At 48.1% G+C, this 21,655-nt stretch overlaps 1 protein-coding gene across 1 annotated transcript in view; it reads left to right on the plus strand.

Annotated features, from left to right (window-relative positions):
• Positions 1-21,655, plus strand: part of LOC144763635 (N(4)-(Beta-N-acetylglucosaminyl)-L-asparaginase-like) — a 391,860-nt gene that overhangs the window by 165,682 nt on the left and 204,523 nt on the right. Inside the window, exon 4 of the mRNA XM_078649411.1 lies at positions 11,297-11,342. Within this exon, the coding sequence (XP_078505537.1) occupies positions 11,297-11,342 (46 nt within the window). The remainder of the gene's footprint in view (positions 1-11,296; positions 11,343-21,655) is intronic.

The raw sequence follows: 21,655 nt of genomic DNA on the forward strand, positions 1-21,655 counted from the left end.
TACCACCAGATCACCCCCCGGTGTTCAAGCACCATCAACATGCACAAGAGTTGCAAAAGGAGGTCCTTTCATTACTACAAAAGGGGGCTATAGAGGAAGTACCGCGGAATCGCAGAGGGAAAGGCTTTTATTGACATTTCTTCCTCATCGAAAAGAAGCAAACAACAAAATGGAGGCAGGTACTGGATTTGAGGGATCTAAATCGATATATAAAGAAAATTCCCTTGCGGATGCTTTCGCTGCAAGAGATCCTTCTTATGCTGAAGAAAAAGGACTTCATGGCGTTGTTGGATCTCATGGATGCATACTTCCATATACCAATCCATCGAAAGCACAGAAAGTATCTGAGATTTGTTGTGGAGAGTCGCCATTTTCAATTCAAAGTGTTGCCATTCGGCCTCAAATCGGCCCAAGGGTATTAACGAAATGCATGGCCCCGGTGGCGGCCCACTTAAGGTTGAAGGGTCACTGCATTTAACCATATCTCGACGATTGGCTGGTGACATGTCCATCCTTCAAGAAGGCCGAGGCATCCCTACATTGCTGCATCAGTCTGTTTCAGCGGCTAGGTCTGAGGACCAACTTAGAGAAGTCATGTCTGGTCTCAGCACAAGGCATTCAATTCCTAGGAGCGTGGATATGCACACAAGAGGCGAAAGCATGTCCTTCAGAGGAAAGGATCAGGAAAATTATAGGTCTAGCAACCTCTCTGCAAGCAAAAAGGTTCATTTCTGTGAGGATATACAAATCCTTATTGGGAATGATGTCTTCTTGCATCCCACTGTTTCTAAACTGCCGTCTTTGGATGAGACCGTTACAGGAACAGCTAGATGAACAGTGGGTTCAATCAAAACGAACATTCGAAGATCGGGTCATCATATCTCATCGAATGAAGGTGGCCATGTCATGGTGGAAGATTCGGGAGAACTTGAAACAGGGGCTGTCTTTCGAACTCCAGAGCCACGAACATGTGATGACATCAGACGCTTCGTTGCAAGGATGGGGTGCGCATCTTCAGGAGCTGGAAATCCAGGGGCTCTGGTCGGAATGGGAAGCGCAACTTCACATAAATATGTTGGAGCTCAAAGCTGTGTTTCTGGGGCTTCAAGCCTTTCTCCCCAGAATTCAGGGATCGTCGGTGCTTGTGCAGACAGACAGCACCACGACAATGTTTTATCTCCTCAAACAAGGGGGAACACGGTCCAAACAGCTTTCCATACTAGCGCAAAGGATTTGGAAATGGCTCATACGGCACGACATCTCTATCCAAGTACAGCATATTCAGGGCATTCTCAATACAAGAGCAGATGTCTTAAGTCGCACCAAGACTGTGTTGCACGAGTGGGAGCTGAATGACACCCAGCTTCACAGAGTGTTTCAAAAATGGGGCACACCAATGTTAGATTTGTTCGCGACTCGGGACAACTCAAAGTGCGAGCAGTTTGCGTCCAGGTACCCTCAACAAGGGTAAAAAAAAATGCGTTTCATCTGAACTGGACGGGAATGTTCGCTAACGCGTTCCCACCATTTCCTTTGATTCCAAGAGTGCTTCGCAAGATAAGATCGGAACCATGTCAGATACTTCTGGTAGCACCAGCTTGCCGAGACAAGAATGGTTTTCAGACCTGCTACAACTTTCAAAGGGCAACAAGTGGCAGTTACCGATGATCCAGAACCTCATATCAATGAACAACAGCTAGATTCTTCATCCAGACCTGACATCGCTAAAATTGTCCGCATGGAACCTCATGAGCGAGAATTCCAGGCCATGATCATACCACAGGATTGCCGGGATATATTAACGCAATCCAGGGCTCTGTCTACGAACAAAACGTACACAGCGAAATGGACACGTTTCTGTCACTGGTGCGCTGGTAAAGATCTTCACCCGCTTACAGTACCACCTGAAGGTATTTTACCTTACTTGCTGTCATTATCAAAAGCGGGACTTTCTCATGCCTCAGTAAAGGTGCATTTGGCGGCAATATCAAGATTCAGGAGGACGCCGGGCGAGCCGTCTATTTGGTCTCACAGACTAATCAAGGAGTTTGTCAAGGGGCTCTTTAGAGCTTTTCCACCCATTCAACGGCCGCCAATACCATGGCAACTCAACACAGTTTTGACGCAACTGATGAGGCCGCCATTCGAGTCCATACACAAGGTAGACTTGCAATTTATCTCAAGGAAGACAGCTGTGCTTCTAGCACTCACCTCGGGGGGAGAGTTAGCGAGATTCAGGCCTTCTCAGTGGAAGAGCCTTTTCTCCAATTTCGAAGGGACAGAGTGATACTGAGGACAAACCCGAAATTTATACCCAAGGTTCCTACTTCGTTCCATCTTAATGAACCAATTATTTTGCCTACTTTTTTCAGCAATCCCTCTTCCGATGCAGGAAGGGCTCTGCATTCCTTAGATATTTCCAGATGTTTAAAATTCTACATTGAGCGAACACAGACATTTCGAAAATTGAAACAATTACTTGTCGCATTTGAGGGTCAGAGGAAAGGACTGCCTCTGTCAAGACTGAGTGTTGCCAGATGGATATCGTCGGCAATCATTAAATGTCATGAAAAAGCTGGAAAGCCGCTGCGTTCCAGGGTGAATGCTCACTCCACAAGAAAGATGGCGACATCTACGGCATTGTTTGCAGGAGTGTCTCTGCCGGACATCTGCAGAGCGGCAACATGGAGAAGTGTGCATTAATTTACCAAGCACTACTGTCTGGACACTGTGTGGAAAGAGGACACAGCAGTGGGGCACGCTGTACTGAGACGTCTGTTCCAATAAGGTATTCTTGACTCTGTATTGGTATTATGTACAGTATATATATATATATTTTAATATGGATGGTGTTTTAAGTTTTTCTGTGAATTACATATCATGTACCCTTCTACTGTTATTCTGTTTTATTATTACCTGCTCTGCATATGTTTAGATTGGATTTAAAGGTATCTACGCAGCAGAGCCATACTACAGAGTTCGACCATGGAAACGCTCCAGGTTTTGGGTACTACTTGCTACTCTGATACAAGCATGTGAATCTATGAAAGATGTAATACTGGAAAAGGAATTAGTTACTTACCTGTACACTATAGTTCTCCAGTATTATCTTTCATAGATTCACATGCTTGGGGGTCTACGCCAGAGTCCAAACGGTACTCAGACTTGTGAAAAGACTATAGCATCACCAAAGGTATGCCACAACAACTATACAGTCTTAATAACATTTAGTAGTGATCAACACACATAGTCACCAGCAAAAGTAGGCGAGACCCACAATCCAGAGATGGATTCCCATCAAAATCTTGGAAGTGATCGTATTATCATATGGTCATCCCAAGGTGAGGGAAGGTCATCTCTGAGGAATCGAGACTGAACCAGCACTCACCAAGTAGGACGGGGTATTTGCCCACGGTCACAAGTAGACCATACGTATAATCACTTATATGGGAATGTGCAGTGCAAAGTGAAGTGATTGAGTGAAAGTGATTAAAAAGGAATAGAGAACCAACATCAAACCAACTTTAATAAATGTTGGTCTCTTTCGAGTTAAAACCAGAACAGCGCAAAAATATGCAGTTTAACAAATATCTGCAAGGGGGCCGACATGTTTCTACCAAAACGGGGGAATAACCTCCCTTGGTATTCTTCAGGGCCTCTGTTCTATAATATCAATGCGACAGCAGCAAAGTGTTGCACCATGAGAACCATAAGTAAATGTGCCTAAATCAAAAACAAAAAGGATATGCGTATCTATTCCTCCATGTCAAATGGCGTGTTGCTCACCCATAATGACAGGGGATAAAGCCTCACCTCACCTGGACCTGTCTCAGGAGAAAGGGGGCCTCCCCCTGAACCAGGAACCAGGAAAGACACGAGGCAATGACGGACAGTGCGTGGCCCAGGTGAGGTGAGGCTTTATCCCCCGTTATTCCCCCGTTTTGGTAGAAACATGTCGGCCCCCTTGCAGATAGTCTTTTCACAAGTCTGAGTACCGTTTGGACTCTGGCGTAGACCCCCGGGTTTGTTTAGTGGTAAAATTCGAGTATTTGGGGATATTAACCTGGGCATGGTCTTAAAAATTCCCTTTGACCCTACTCTCATCTGTATGTGGTTAGATAGATTCACATGCGCCCGCCCACCTCCCCGTTTCTCAGGTAGAACCTGCGATCTCGGTATTTATCCATGTCTCACACGTGGGGCTGGAAATCTGAGGCAGGAAGGTTCTGCTGGGGAGTGTGAGGTCAGGGCAGTAATGCGGATTGGCTGACTTTTGGACCAAACAATGATGAGGTCTGGTTACCAAATAATACAGGCCCTATGGGCTTTTCTATGCAGTTTTTTCTTCTCTATGATACTGCTTTGGTCATTCTGTTACTGTGAGACTCCCACCATGACGACGGGGAAGATACAAGCATGTGAATCTATGAAAGATAATACTGGAGAACTATAGTGTACAGGTAAGTAACTAATTCCTTTCATTCGAAATACCAGCCGTGGAAACAATTGTTGTAGAAGCTTGTTTACATTAGAAGAATGCCCGGTACTTGGAGTGAAGAGAACAGCGTTTCTAAACTCATGTTTGTTTAGCAGCTCGTCCAGTAAGTACTGAGGCAAAACACTTGAGCTAGCATCGTCTTCAAAATGCGCCAACACAAATAAAAATACACACTTATCTCGAGTAAGACTATAACCAAGGTTAAGAATGAGTTGCTCGCTGGCACTACAATAAGGCATGTTAAACCAGGAATGGATGGATGCACGCACTCTACTGTAAGGAGATGCAATGCTCCAAGCCGTCACGTGGTGGCCAACTGCTGCTGGGCACATCCTGGTAGAGAACAGCTGCGCTTGGCCGAGGGCGGTACGGGACGGGCGCCGGCAGGTGAGGCTTTCCGCCCTCTGACAGTGACTGACAGACCAGCTGTGCTCCTGGTTGTCCCATTGTCGTGAGCGTGCATGATCACATGCCACGGCTCGCACTGCCAATCCAGATGCTCTCACAAGCCTGCAATGTGACACAGCCACGAGAAGCTGCACGCGCAGCACAGCCCGACTCTGAGATCAGCGGCTATTTATAGGCAGATCGAGGCTGCCACGGACGTCACTACCTGCAGCTCCGCTAACAGAGTCTGCGCCGTTACCCCAAGTGAGCAGTGACCCCAGAACGCAGCTACTAGCACGGACGGATGCCGCGAGCGCCCAAATATTACGTGCTGCAGGCCAGTACATAATAACAAGAGTGAACTAATAAAGGCTAAAGCGTCCGTGACAAGTGTTCGCCAACCTACCCCTACCTCCCTGGACACAAGTGTGTTGCGGCGGGAAGAGAATGAGAAAACAAGTACATTCTCAAGGTTCCTTTTCTGGAGTATTGGAGCCTCGAGGATGCGCGAAGCAAACAACCAACAGCACACTGTAACATCACATACTGAAGTATATTACTGGCCTCTAACGTGGTACAAATACAAGGCCATCAAAACGTCTACGTTCAGCTACCAGCATCGAGTCATAAAAAGAGCAACACAATGGATACTTAGCAAGAACACACAAGCAGTGATCACTTCACAATACAACAAAACGTGGACTACAAAAATAACAGGGCCACTGCATTAGTAAAGAAACAAAGCCATATCAAGAGCTTCACAGCAAGCGTAAGCTGCTGCTTTCACTTTCGTCCGGAGCATGGGAATCTCTTGTCTTTATGGCCATGTGTTTTGAACACATGGCCCCATAAAGATAAGAAGCCTTTCACGACGCACGGAAGGCAGATGAGGCTGTCCAAGTGGGCCGGCCGAAAAAGCCCAAAGTCCACGTCACAGAGAGCTCTTTTCCAATGGCTAGCCACCGTTTAGCATAAATGGTGACGCCGGCCAATGGAAAAGAGGGGCGGGGCTTAAAGCCCTTGACTGAAACTACTCCATATCATAAAATCTCACCGAGCGAGCTGTGCATGTGCGCAGCAACGCTAGCCGAGACCTAAAAATAAAGTAAATATAAGGGAAGGTCCGAGCACAGAAATGTAAAGACACCCAGGCTGAGACCGGTATCTGAACATGAAGCGCTGCTCCATAGTTCTGATAAAAGGCACACTGCAGCACAAGAGAACAAAAACAACCTTCAGAAAATGAGCAGAAATTAAATAAACAAGCATTTGAAAGAAAAGCAGGGTGGCGCGTTGTGCGCTCTGAAAGGCAATAAATTCCTTTAGCAGATAACAACTAAAAGCTAAGCGAAAACACGTGACTAAGGAGGAATGCATCTGCCTGCCTGCTCGCTCCCGAAACCCCTAGGCCATGGGAGTGAACCTTTTAAGAAGAGGTGGGACATGCACCCGCCTTTGGCTAATTGAGTACTTTCATTTTTTGAAAGCCACACGCAAAGGCCAATTGATGTGACAACCACATGCACGAGCTTTCTGAAAGCTTTCTGAATGTCTGGAGTAATTCCAAGAGCCCCTCTCCTAGTGCAGCGCATTCGGCTGCACTAGGCTCGACCTAAAAATTATGTATTTATATAGATTTACTCCATTGGAAAGTTTGTATCTCCTCAGTGACTTCTTCCTATGATGAAATGACATGTTTGCATGTGCTAATTAGTCCCCCTCCCACTATTTGTCTAGGATTTCTTGCCTGCTTTCTAGGTTCAAGGAAGGGCAACTTCAGAGTCCTGAGCCATAGAGAATTTATAAATGAGGTCTAGAGTCTGGTCCTTTCCATGTTATGTTATGTTATGTTATCCCGGGGTTTTATATAGCGTACGGCTACTCAGAAGAGTGTCCCAACGCTTTGAATTGCACACAATCTCATAACACAACACGAAGAGAAAATAAAAACAGAGAGAAAGAAACCTAATAGGGCCAGGAACTAAGAGGAAAAAAGCCAAGTTTTGAGCCCCTTCCTAAATGTTAACAGGTTAGGGGAACTGCGCAGGGACACAGGCAGTTTATTCCACAGCTGGGGCGCTAATAGTTTAAAAGAACGGCCTCCGATGCGGGCTCTCTTGACACGGGGAACCGTAGCAAGAAACAAGGCTCCTGACCTGAGCGGCCTGGCAGGGTAATAGAATGATAGCCTTTTCTGAAGGTATTTTGCTCCGGAGGAATGCATGGCTTTGTATGCCAGAGTAAGGGTCTTAAAAATTATCCGCTTCCGGACAGGAAGCCAGTGCAGAGCCTCCAGGAGACCCGAGGCTCTAACACGGCGAGAAAGTCCATAAATGGCGCGTGCTGCCGAGTTCTGGACAACCTGTAACCGTTGGAGCAGGTATTCTGGCAGGCCGAGATATAGGACGTTGGAATAGTCAATTCTCGAACCTATAAACGCCTGAACTGTGATCTTCCTGTGTTCCTCCGATAACAGGGGAAGGAACTTGCGTAACATCCGGAGCAGTCCAAAGCAGGTGCCAGTGAGCCCAATTACCTGTGAGCGTAGTGAGAGGCCATTGTCGATCTTGATCCCAAGGTTTTTTGCCACCTGGGACGAACTTGCTGGTGGAAACATGTTCTCAGGCCACCACACTTTCCAGTCCGGATCTGAGCTGCATCCAAAAAAGAGGACCTCCGATTTATCCGAGTTGCACTTGAGGCTGTGATGTTGGAACCACTGAAACACAGCCTCAAGGCAACCCTGGATCCTACCTCCATCAAAGTCCGCCCCCCTCTCACAGGTGAAGAGGAGCTGGGTGTCATCGGCGTAGGAAACGATCTGAGCCCCGAAAGACTCCGCCAGTGCCGCCAGAGGGGTCATGAAGATGTTAAAAAGAGTAGGGCTCAGTACTGAGCCCTGAGGAACTCCGACACCCAATGGCGACATCTCGGCGGAGCAAGCAGAAGCCCAGACCGTTTGTCGACGGCCAGCCAGAAAAGATCGAAACCACTGGAGCACCGTCCCCCGGAGACCAATCTCTGCGAGTCTTCCAAGAAGACCCTCATGGGGGACGGTGTCAAAGGCCGCCGACAGATCTAACATCACTAGCATCGCTCTTCCACCCGAATCCAGCACCTCCTTTATCGCCTCCGAGACTTCCAGGAGAGCTGTTTCGGTGCTAAGATTGGCGCGGAAACCTGACTGGGTAGGGTGCAGTAGATCGTGGGACTCCAAATACTCGGCAAGCACCTTATGCACGTGCTTTTCAATGACCTTCGCGAGGGCCGGTAGGAGCGAGATAGGTCTATAATTCGCCAACACCTCCGCATCCAAACCAGGCTTTTTAAGCAGGGGAATAATCATTGCCTGCTTCCAGGCCTGGGGAACCACACCCTGTACAAGAGAGCAATTCAACAGGGGGTTCACAAGTGGATTAATGACAGCTGCCATTTTAGCCAGAAATTTAGCGGGGCAGGCATCCCGAGGGGAGCCAGATTTAAGCCCAGCCATCAGGTCAAATGACGCAGCCATCGAGAGAGGCGGGAAGGCTGCCAGGGCCACACCGGCGTTAGGCAGGGTAACAGCGGTATTCTCCACCCGATCGGGCATCTCAGGCTCCAGCACAAGGAAAGAGTCCTGGATCCGTTGGATCTTAGATGTGAAAAAGTCCGCCATCGCCCTGACCCACGGCGCAGGAGGGGGGGCCTGAGTTGGTGCCTCGCGTGAGGTTGTAAACTCCCGCACAATGGCGAAAAGCTCCTTACAGGAATTGGAGGCAGCGTCAATTTTTCTCGCGAAGTAGGGCTTCTTCTCCGAGAGGATGTTCCGGTGATAGGCTTTAACCAAAGACCTGTAGGCGAGTTTCGCCGTTGCGTCGTATTTCACGCGCCATGCTCTTTCTGCTACCTTGCATTGCCGACGAGAGGCCGCCAATGCTGCCGTAAACCAAGGGGCAGATGCCCCTTTTTCAGGTTTGCGGAGGGGTTTCAGAGGCGCCAGGTCATTAAGTCTCTCTGAAAGCCAGACCTGCACTCGCTCCACATCCTCCTCTAAGACCCCCGTTAGCGCACAGGGATGGTCCACACAGGACTGAGCCAGCAATTCCGGAGTGACCCGGTGAAGTGCCCTGAATCCCACGGAAGTCTGCCGGGGGGCAGCGGAAGGCTTCCTAACTTCCGGGAAATAAAATTTCACCAACCTATGATCAGACCAAAGCACCTGAATAGGAGCCAGCATCTCTATGGGAGTCGTAGAAAAGGTCAGATCTAGGGTATGTCCCTTCTCATGGGTCGGCCCAACATGATAGGGAACCAGGCCCAGAGGGGCTGTGACGTCCAGCATCTTAATCGCGTCAGCATCCGTTACCACGTCCATATGGACATTAAAGTCCCCGGCAACAATACAATGCTCTGCCGTGAGTAGCAAAGAGGAGGTCACCGACTGAAACTCTTCAAAGAAAGAGCCCGTGGGCCCTGGCGGCCGATAAACTAGAAGACCCTTCAACGATTGGTGTGGAGAGAGGATAATGGCAAAGGCGAGGGATTCGCAATCCTTAATCGCGTCCGAGGGGATGATGGTACAGGTGGCCATTTTGTTCACTATTAGTGCAACTCCACCTCCACGCCCCTTTGGCCTATCCTGCCTGAAGATATTATACTCAGGCGGAATAGCAGTGGCGATATCTGGATTGGACGCCTCGCCGAGCCACGTCTCGGTGAGCATCAAAAATAAAGGTTTTTCTGACTCTAACAGATCGAATATGTCCAGAGCATGCCGACCAAGAGATCTAGTATTAAGCAGCAGGCCCAGATGTTTTACGCCGACCGCTGCCTTCTGCGGCGCACCGACCAGATGTTTCTGCGGGCGCCAGCCACACTCGAGGCAGCACTGCTTGCCCTTGTGGCGGGCAGGAAACACCGTGCGGCAGGAGCCATTTATATGCTGCCAGGAGCGGAGTTCAGATCCTGAGTAGTGGAGCATATTGCTCACATACAGAAGTAAGAATACCGAAGAGATGGCCCAGTCCTGCCCAGCGCCTCGTACGCCTCCGGGACGCTGACGGGCGCAGACGGGCAGGACTCTGGCACGACTCCAGGCCACGCGACGGCGTCCCGCTGCGCGATCCCGCTGCGCGGGAAAGGACGACTTTAAATAGGCGTCTCCCACATCCACTCGAGCGTCGGGACGCTCCAAGATGGCGCCCGCGCACACAGACACTCACCCCAATCAAAGATGTCGCCCGCAAATGAGTCAGCCCCGGAACCCGGACCCACCAAAAGGCGGTGTGTTTTCCTAAATTAAATGCGGGTAAGGGGACAGAAGCCCAGTGGAGCGGCGATTAAAAACAAGGGTTAAAGAACCTAAACAACAGAAATAGACAAAGGGAGTTTTAAAAATAGCAGTTGTCCGAGCTAGGTGTCAGCGCGACCAGCGCTCGTGTAGCAATTCACAGGACCATGGACCATGCGCCTCATGAGTCGGAGTGTTCAGTGTCCCCCAATTGGTAAATTTGTAAAATTATGTCTTGTCAGGAGGCAGCTTGCGCCAGCCCATTTCTCCTGTTAGCGCCCCCTAAAAAAGAATGAAATAACCATGAAAGTGGGGAGGGAGTGTGGCCTAATGGGCAGAGCTGCCAACTTTGGAACTAGGGCACCAGACCAGGTTCGAGTTTCGGAGTCACCTCAACATCCTGTGAATCTGGGTAAATCACTTATTCTCTCCCTGCTTACCATAAATGAATGTGTCCTTAACTGGTGCTCATGAGAAGCACCAGTGTTTGTGATGAAGTACTGGTGCTGAGTACCGGAAGCCACCGGCTCAAATTAAGCACTGTTGTCCCCTCTTGTCCTCTCTTATGGATTGGTTCACTCCTCTGAGCGGGGCTGTGCCGTCTCAGTAATCAGTGAGCCTGGCTTCCATAGGTGTTGAGGAGACGAATGCGGGGGTTGAACCGACTCAACTTGCATGAGCAAGACCAGGTTGAGAAAGGGAAGGGAAAAAAGGATCAGTGGCGCTCCTTCAATAAACAACACCCAATGGATGCATATGACCCTAAACAAAAAAGAACTGCACAAATATTTGTTTTGAAATAAAAGTAATAAAACAAGTTGGATTCGACAGTTTGAGAGTGTCATTCATTTTCAAGCTTTCCAGGAGACAGTTACACACCAGTTCAAACGATCTTTTTCTCATTTATAAAGTTACGTTTTTAACAGAAGTGCAGGTCTCCTAAAATGTTTTTTTAAACCAAGAAGGGATAGGGAACTCTCTTTGTAGGTCGACCTCCTGCCTCTTTTCAACACCTGTTTTCATAGTTTCCTGGAATTATGTCTTTAAAGCGACTGTTCAGTTAAAAGTTCTTTTTACATTGTATTTTTGTGACACCAATAACCATTTTTGTTACTGACTGAATACTTTCTTACACGCAGGATTATCTAGAAAAGAAAAGAAAACTCAAAGGGCATGATACAATAGGTAATTGCATTTTAAATACATCCCCATTTGAAATACAAAAAAAACAAATTTTGTTGATGATCTCATTTAGTATTGTTCATAAACAATTACATTGATTTTTGTCGTTCTGTCTTAAAGATCAATATATTTATGTTGTATATGTCTTAAAGGTTACTAGATTATGGATCTAAATATAAACAGCGTTTCATGTATAAGCTTTTTTAATGTTGTGCTCAAATTCTGGCATAGGTGTACAGCTTGTGATACAATATATTGATAATTTAGTACTTCTAAGTCACATCAGCCTCTAAGAAAGTACCGAACATATTAGTAGGTTAAAAATGTAGAGATCATAAATATGGATACAGGATGCTGAGAATGCTGAAGGAGCCAGTGCTTGCTGATCTGGATGACTGGGGCCTTCTCGGGCCACCTCAGTCCATGAAAAAGTTGGGCTAACTTTGGCTGTAGAGGTCGATGTCCCTCGAAGTCAGGGTGAAGTTCATCCAAAAAAGCACTTCCACTATTCTAATGGTCTATGGTTACAACAAAACTAGGTGTTCCCTTTAACAGATGCTAGTGTCCATCTTCGATGACCAAACTGCACTCCAGCAACTCTCCCGGGTCCAGCAGACTTGGGTGCAACATTTGAGTGTTGGGACTTGCTCTTGCAGACTGCATTTCAGCAGCCAGTGACGATTAAGCGATTGTGGCTGCCAACTCGCCAAGGCAAGCTTTTCAGCTTTTGTTGCCCTGCAGCTGTAACAGGAAGTCAGTCAAATGACTCTTAGATTTCACCTCTTCTCTCTGTGACTTGAGGTTGACTTTCTTTGAGCAGATCAACACAGGAACAGTTCTCTTTTTGCTAGCCCAAGGATCAACAGGGTCCAGGCAACAGAAGGGTAGTCCTTCTTCTGGCTTCTCTCCAGTGCACATGTGATCTGAGGTCTGGGTGCCAGGGGTGCCACTTTTATGCCCACCACTTGCCCTCTGGTGATGTGGTGACTACTAGCCATTGTTCTACCAGGTCTCCTCCCACCTGATGATGACTTTCTGCAAAGTGTGACATCAATCTATCTCAGAGTGCAATATTCTGGCCACTCCCAAGTTGGCAGAACTCATGTCTCAGTGTGTAGAGCTTTGGTAGCCCATTCTAGAGGTGTGGCTACCTGAAGGCTACACTCCCATGGGAAAACTGGTTTGGCAACTGTTTCCCCCTCTCTATCCTCAATGCCAACTTGTCTATAAGCGCAAAAGTGCAACCCCCCTCGTGTGTATCCACCATTTGTCCCTCAAAGGCACCTTCCCCTTTGAAGCTCGCCTTTTGGGCCTACACCCTGTTAGGGCTTCCTGCCAGGGAGAGGTAACACCTCGTCCAATGGCAGGCTGCTCTCGGTCCTTTGCTGGGAGTTGTTCACACATCTCCCAAAGACAGCAGAAGGCTGTCTCTTGACCAGCAACTGTAAATGGCCTTGGAAAACATGGGCAATTTTCTAAAGTTGCCTTTTACTCAAAAATCACATTAAATTAGACGTGGCCATCAAGTCCGGTTTAATGTAATGATTCTTTTTATGTCTTGAAGTTCAAATTTAGTAGTCCCATTTAGAAGTTAGCAGAGCTCAGAGGTCAGTGTGTAAGCCTGTACTTGTCAATGGGGCTGCTAGCCTTTCTACAGTAAAAGCATCAATTTGGGGGTTTTGCTGTTAAAATATATAACAATACACATCTTACATTTTAATATACGGCACCCTGTCTCATTAGTTTAAATGGCAAAGCTGAGTTAGTATATAACTGCTCTACTAGTCTGCAGGCGCATGCTGGGAGGCATATTTTACTTTGTCACACTTGTTGTGTCACAATAGGTGCTACAGCCCAAGGGGGTCCCTTTAAATTACAGGCCTTGCGGGTACACCAGGTATCATATACTAGGGACTTATATGTAAGTTAACATATTGCCAATTGTTTATAAGCCAATTCAACATACACTTTTATGGGTCAGGACACTGGTGCTGAAGTCTGATTAGAAGGTCTCAGTGCACTCTCAGAGTTAGACCATTAATGGTCAAAAAGTGGGGCAGAAAGTGTCCGTGAACCTGCAAAAAGCCATTTCCTCACACTATCGGAACAGGATCAATAATGATTTGCATGTAGTTGGTATCTGTGTAGAGTAGCACAGTGAGTAAAAAAAGTTTTAGTTTTTGCAGTCTGTGAGAGTGCAGCGTTTTCTCCCAGCAGAGTGCAGCAGTGAGCCGTGAGCCGCGCTAGCCACAAACCGCTAGCCACAAACCGTCGACATCAGCCCCGAGAGAAAGCGGCTTGCTCGGTCTGCGTCCCGAGAGTCGGGAGCCGGGACCCCCAAGGTGGGAGCCGTGAGCCATGACTACAGCGAGCTGTGGTTACAGCGGACCCCTGCGGGTCGGCCCGCGGGCGTCGCCGCGACTATCACCGCGCTGCTGCAGGGTCCGAGGAAGGCTTGAGGAGGCGCGAGCAGGTTCCGTGGGAGTCGGCCCTTGCCCCTCCTTCAGCTCCAATACCTGGAAGGTGAGAGGTGAGAGCAGCGTGCGTGCGAGCGGTGATACCGGCAATGCAATCAAGCAGCTAGCAGGGAGCTGCAGTCCAGGTGAAAGTTGCGGGGGAGCACCTTAGCCCGTGGCAGTGGCTACAGTGGCAGGACTTGCTCCGGTTTTCCGTGACCGCTGTGCCACCTGTGTGACCCCGGGCAAGTAGCAAGCAGCAGGAGCCTAACCAGACTAGACCCCAACGTGAGCCGATCCGTTGGTCTTTCCGGGCGGCCTCAACCAGTTGCACCAGGTCAGCTGAGGGAATCCACAGAGCAGACCAGAGCACCGCCGGGACTTGCAGAGGTGGAAGAGCGGTGGCGAAGGTTCAGCTAGCGGAAAGGTGAACTGCTGCATCCCTTACCCCGTCCCTTGATGCACGACTCGAGCCATCAGAGTCAGCAGCTCTACCAAAACTGACGACCCCAACCGGAGAGAGTACATGCCTGAGGTCCCCTCGCAGTACCACTGCAGTTCGGCCGCACCTCTGCCTCTTGCTTGGCAGTAGGCAACAGTTGAATTGTCCTAGCTGCCATAAAGCCGCTTGATGTCAAAACAAACAGGCTGTCTTGCCAGTTCAATCACAGTAGCGAACTAGTGTGCCACAGACGCAGTGGATGCAGCTCTACTAGCTTTTGCGCAGCCTAGCGTGGGGCAGCGGGGAGCAGCAGGGTAGTAGTAAAAATTCTCTTCATGAACAGTGACCAGGAGGGTCGAGGCTTAAACCCTGAGAACAGGGTGGGGTGGAGGTACCTGGAGAAAGCGCTGAGAGAACGTGCATCCCCTTCCCAGCGCTTTCCAGCCCTCCACTCTGCGAGTCCAGTCTCTGAACTATCTCCCTGGGGCAAAAGCCAGAAAAGCCAAGCGTGCTTCCGAACTTATTGGCCTAAGCTACTGGCAAACCTCAGCATGAGGACAGGCAAAAAAAGGGTTCAGCTTGAGAACAAGCCGAAGATTAAGGCAAAGGCCAATGCCGCGCAAATCACGGTAGCAATCACTAACAAAAAGGATAACACAAATGAAGCTAGCGGAAGCTGGGATCTATCCCTAGGAGAACGCGAACTGGCTAGCGATCAAGTTCTACAGGCAGTGAATCCTTGCCCTAACCTTCGGCAACCAAAAATCACATCAAAATTCTATTTTCTGAAAGATCCACTCTCTATATTTTCGTCCAGTGGAAAATTCATGGGTCTCCAGGATTCACTACTTCCGCTATCCCCTTGCGAAGTGGAAAAAGACCAATCCTTGGGCGAAGGTAACGGCACTACGAACTGCTCTCATATAACAGACGGCCAACCTGAAATAGGCTCATCTGTAGAGGGGAAACCAGGTCCCGCAGGCGAAGGCGAGCTCACAATTTCGTCCATCTGCAGCCCACCCGCCCCACGGTTGGGTGACAGGGGGGCTACGTCTGAGCCACGCTTATCTTCATCTTCCATGTACATTAACCCACGACCGTCATCAATTACTTCACCTGCACTAGAAACCAGCCAGAACCCAACGTATGCCTCGCACAACCTAACAACCTGTAGCGGTAAGGACTGCTCTCAGTGGCAAGAAACGCTAAGCAGCGACAACCCACATAATCTAACCAACCCGCTGACCACCGACAAAAGCCTTCAGGACCAACTGGACAACTTAAAATCTCAACCAACGCCTAAGGAAGGCACCGTAAAAGTTCAGATCTCCGATGCCCGTTTAAAGGAGGACAGGGGCAATACATCAAACCTTGGGAATGACGGCCCCGTAAACCTAACCTACCTGGGCTCACAAGAGTGGGCTGAACTAGTCGCCTCCTACATTCCGTCAACATTGGCCAAACCATCCTCGCCCACTGAAAAACCAATCATAAATATCCAACAAACAAAAGGGCCCTCGAACGTGAGGGCACCTCCACGGGTTCAACCCGAATTCATCTCCGTCGTCAACCCCTAACAAAAGGCCAACCCAAAATAGTCCCCTACTAAGGACTCAAGCAACAGACATGGCAAACACGTGGGACATCTTGCTAAAAACCATGCAACGAACAGTAGACACCCTCCATTTCCAATCTGACAAAATGGACTTACAGCTAACCTTACTTGATACCCTGGCTGTCTTTGTTAGGCGAATAGATGAGAAACTTGGCCAACTGAACTATCTAATCAGCAGAGCCCAGCAAGAGGCAAAGCTAGTGTGTAGCTGTGGGCCTATTATCGATAAACTGTCAGCCCTTCCTGAAATAGTATCCTCTCTTATTGAAGGGCTGCCAAAAGTGCAAAACGCAAGGCCCCAGCACTCCAATTTCAGCGAAACATCCTTCCCCGGACCATCAAAAGGAGAGCCTACCACAGCCAGTTCTGCTGACAAGGGGGCATTGACGCCGCCAATAGGCGAGCAGGTATTGCCAGCGGGCCATCTGGCAACATCTTCATCTTCATCCTTGAAGAGCAACTCTCCCACCCTGAACGCGAAAGGGCGGCGGCAGCAAAGGAGGAAAGGCCGCAATAAAACAATAACCTCAAGCATGCCAGAAGTTTACCCACTTTTTAAGCCAGGGAAAAGTCAGGAGCACCAGGTCCCGGTCCCGAGAATAGTAACTGACGCCAGCGGAGAACCTATTTTTAGGGGGCAAAGACCCTGCACAAACGGAGTGCACGCAGTAGCCCCTACAGGGGCACCCAATCAGGAGGAGGGGTCGGCCCGGCTTGGCCGCGAAACACAAAAACAAAACACGCTTGAAAACTGTGACTTGGTCAAAGAAACTGATGGTAGCCCCATTACACTACCTTTAACATTCGGATTAAGTGGGGAACAGCCAAAGCGCAGTCCGGTCTCGGCACAAGAAGGGCTCATCAGCACCCACCATAAAGGACCCCGTGTTCAAGAACTGAGGCCATTAGGACTCCCGCGTCCCCAAACTCAGCTATTTTCCACTGCAGCGACTGTCCCCACTGTTCCACCTGCCCCCGTCTCTAAGAATCTCTCCTTCGGGGGCACTTTCCCAGGGAACCTACCTCAGCCCGACAACAGCGACTCAAGGATCCAAGTCCACACTCACCTGCCAACAGTCCAGTGGAACGATCCAAGCAGGACCTCTACTACGATCCTTTTCACTCCAGAGTACGAATCAAAGGGCCCATTCGATATTCTGAATAGAGGTAACTTGCTACGATTACTAAGCACTATACCTGCCCTAGCCAACATATCCTCAGCCGATCTTCTTTCTATAGAATTTATTAAATCTGACAGACCATATGGTAACGAAGCGACAAAAGCAATATGGATTTCTTCCGAAATCGCAAGCAAAATCTTAGAAGAGCAAAACCTCCTAAAACAATGGGGGATTAAATCTGCCTGTTATTACAACACAGGATACCCGCTGCCCCTGCTTGAGAGACCTAAGGAGGAAACACTAACAATAACATCAAAAACAAGGTCGGCGCTGAAGAGCGCGTTGGGTCGATCTCCAACAACCAATCAGGCGTCAGGGATTAAAAACAGCTCAATAGTTGTAAACTCTTACAGCACGGTAGAAGACCAACTCTTCAGAATATGCAACACATCATGTAACCGCCAATGACAAGGCAATTTAACGGAGTCAGGCCTGCGCCCGGCCGCACCCCGTTTGGAATTATGCTCGTGGAATTTAAACGGCCTTAACAACAAAGCAGCTGACACTGACTTCCTACAATACGTGAAAGCGTTCGACATCATCCTCCTCAGGAAACATGGCTGGAGGAGCCAGTTCACCTAGAGGGCTATACCTGCCACCATTCCCCAACCACAAGGAAAAGTAAGTTTGGTCGGTTGGCAGGCGGCCTAGCTACATACATCAAAATCTCAGCCGTCGGCAACGTGCAGGTACTTACAACCAACTCACCGGCCATAAACACAGTTGGGATTGTATTAAACTTTGGGGGGAAAAAAGAAAGAAGTCCAGCTGATCAACACCTACATTAACCCAAAAAAGAAAAAAGACGACGCAAAGCGTCTAACAGACCACCTTCACCATGTCTTGACAACGCAAACCTCACCCTGTCTAATTCTTTCCGGCGACTTCAATCAATGTATCCTAGGGTCATCCTTGAACAGCGATATTCAGGCTCAGTCTTACCACTGGAATATCCCAAACCAAACTTTCAGCAGTCAAGGTAAAATTCCAAAGCTCGCAAAGGAACTGCTGGAAGACTTTGAACACATGGGCTTGAGGGTCCTAAATGGAAGATTTCCTGAAGACTCCCCACCCGTGGCTTCATTCAATTCAGGCAACGTAACCTCAACAATAGACTTCACGTTGGTCTCCCTTCCTCTTTTTCACAACGTCCTGGGCTTTAACCTAGGGGACAAGGGAGATAGTGACCATCGCCCTCAAGAAGTCTCTTTTTGTGCCCCTCCGGACCCAATTCTTACAAACCCAACAGGCCCACATGCCAGTCACACCATAGACTTTAAACGAATTAAAACCTCTGTCGCAAACACGCCGGAGGTACTACAAGTAGCAAAATTTCAATTAAACAGTTTAAGCTATCCTTCGGGTAATCCAGTAGTAGGATGGGAAAAATTTACGGCCGATTTCGCAAATCAATATTCAACTATTGTACGGCACTACCCATCCGCTGGCTCTGGTGTACTAAGGAAGATCTCAAGTACCCAGAAATCAGCCCTAAAAACCCACAAAAAGGAGATCAACAAATCACTAAGACTGTTGAGAAAAAGCCCAGGGGACGGGGCTCTTCTTGTAAAACTTCATATGCATCGGGCGGACCTCAAAAAATTGAAATGGGCAGTCAAAAGATCCAACGAAGACGCTTTCTGGGCAAAACTCCACCACGATTCCAAGGGAAACAATTGCGCCCAGTTTTGGTCCACAATTAACAAAATCATGAACCCAAATATCAACGGAATAACGTCCCATATAACTAAATCTTCCTGGGAATCTTTCTTATCTTCACATTTCAACCAACAGGTCGCGACAGCAAGCAAGCCTCAGGTAGCCCCAGTAGGCCAACCGCCACAAAACTCAACAACATGGGCAGAAGCCGAGTTTGGAACTACCGTGGCTTTACTCAAGAAACTAATAACGAAGGGAAGGGAAGGAAAGATGGCGCAGCAGGGCCAAATGGCATTCCTCCAGCCCTTTTCAAACTGGAGCCAGAATACTGGGCAGAAACGCTGACCCCCCTCTACATGTCTGTGAGCCGATCCGGGTGCCTTCCTGCCTCGTGGAGGGGCTCAATCATCTCACCAATCTACAAGGCAGGGGACAGAACACTGCCAAAAAACTACAGGCTGATAGCACTCTTGGACATTGAGGCTAAATATTTTGCGGGGCTCTTATTGACCCAACTGTGCGAATGGGCAGAAAACCGCAATATAATTCCATCTAGCCAAACGGGATTTTGTAGAGGAACGGGAACAACATCAAATCTGCTGCCAATTTCGCTACTTACCGACAAAGCAAGGGTGACCAAACAGGCTCTCCACTTTTGCTATGTGGATTTCAAGACGGCATTTGACAACGTCAACCGGGGCTACCTTTGGAGAAAACTGGCCGCTTGGGGGATCCCCGCGCCTCTATTAAACCTCCTGATTGAATTACATACAAACACGTGGATTCAGGTAAAGCTCGGCAATGGCACACACCTCTCCAGGCGCATTCCCACCACAAACGGCCTAAAGCAAGGGTGCGTTTTGGCACCGACCCTTTTCAATCTATTTACAGCCAATCTACCACCTGCCCTGGAAGCCTGTAACGCGCACGTTCCACGCCTGGGGGCAAAGCGCTGCCCAGCATATCCTATGCAGACGATGTGGTCCTGGTCAGCCACACGAAAGTAGGCCTCCAAAACCTTATTAACACACTGCACGGATACGCCGAAGCAAACCTACTAGAAGTAAACATCGATAAGACCAAAGTTTTGTCCATAACTGGGAATAAAAAGCTGCACACTTGGGTCCTTGGAACAAAAGCTGTCGCAAACTGCTCAGAATACAAATATCTTGGAATCTTGGTCGATAAAGGAGGTCGCTTCTCAAACCAACTAGAGGCAATTAAGAGGAAAGGGATGCTGATAGCTACTACGCTTAAACAGCTAAAGTCAAACCTGAACGAACCACTTTTCTCCTACTGCTCCATGTGGCACAAGTCAAAATAGAGTCATCCATCACATATGGTAGTGAGGCTCTAAGAGGTATAGACGCGAGACTGTTGGACACAACCATTGCAAAGGCCTACCGACTTCTCTTTAACCTGCCAACTTACACCTCGCAAGCCCAGATCCGCCTAGAATTTGGACTGACCTGCCAAATGCTTGCAAGAAGAGGGTCATACATAAAGTGCTGGCAGAAAATAAAGAACTCGCCAGAAAACACATTGAACTATCAGTTATGGCAAGACTTAAGAAGCTCCTCCAAACTGCCGGCGAAAATATTTCTAGAGGAATCTCTGACCGTCACAGGCCTGAAAGAATTATGGGAAACTCCATTACCGCATGCGTAATTCAAGCATATTGTAAACAAGTGCATAAAAAGATTATGGCATGTGGAAGACAAAGCTACCTTTTCTCATAGGCGTCACACCTGGATGACTTTGTCCACATACAAATCGCTGGGGTCACAAGCATACTTTAGTCTGGGGTACGGCAGGAAATCTAAAGAAGCATTTTTAAAACATAGGCTAGGAATTCTACCAGCTATTCCACACTTAAAACCATGGCTGAGAAGGGATTGTGGGACAAAATGCAGGCTGTGCGGTGCAGAGAATGAAGATTTCAAACATCTATTATGCACCTGCCCGAGGCTGAAAGAGGAAAGAGTAGCCTTGTTAAAAACTGCATTCAACGAACAAAAAATCCGCACACGCAGTCAAGCCGTTTTCGCCTGCTTCGACCCAGGCCTTCTGCCATTAAATGGGAAGTTGGTCAAATTCCTGAAACTTTTGGAACTGAAACTAAAAAATCATGAAGTCGGCCCAGACCTGACTAATTGAATAACGGCCAAGCCTCCACACTAAGGACATGCTCCCCCATCAAACTGTTTTTTAACCAAAGCTTTCTTGTTTTTAAAAACCTGTTTCTTATAACTTTTTACTTGATGATATGAGTTATTAATGTATCTTTTGTAATGGTTTTAATTAACCTAAGACAATAAAAACTTTACTTACTTACCTGTGGCTGAGATTAATTAAAGCATTCCTTCGATCATTTTGTTATTTCTGTCAGGAAACACCTATGTGTGATAGGTATTCTCAGACACATGTCCCAAGCTCATGATGTCTTAGGACTGAACATGGACCTTACTGATGAGGCCCAAGTAGGCTGAAACTGGTCAGTGGTTGTATTCCCATCTGAGGGAACTTGGCGTGGAGGTTCAGACTCGACTGTTCCTATAGTAGAAGAGCAAACACTAATTTGCATATAGCTGATATCGGTTTAGTGGCACATTGTTAGGAAAACAAAATACTGGAATGCAGTCTCAGTGACCACCACTGGCTGCAATTAATTCCAGTATTTCTTCAGTCACTTTGCTGGTACCCAGAGTCTGTGTTGCACAGCCGGGTTAGAGAAACAGCACATACTCCCAGGCAGTGTCTCTGCGGCAAACCAAGCCGCTCAGAACAATCCTGCCATTACACTCATGCTATTGAGAGCAGCGCCGTGATTGGGTGGGGAGCCTGTGCTGGTGTCCCAGGGACTTCTTGAACACCATCAGGAGAGAAGTGGAGCACTGAGGCGGACGGCAGTGTCAGAACAGGTACGTTTTTTTTTTATTATTATTTCCCTATTATCCCGTTCC

This window comes from Lissotriton helveticus, chromosome 6 (genome assembly GCF_964261635.1).
Source record: "Lissotriton helveticus chromosome 6, aLisHel1.1, whole genome shotgun sequence".
NCBI classification, from domain to species: domain Eukaryota; kingdom Metazoa; phylum Chordata; class Amphibia; order Caudata; family Salamandridae; genus Lissotriton; species Lissotriton helveticus.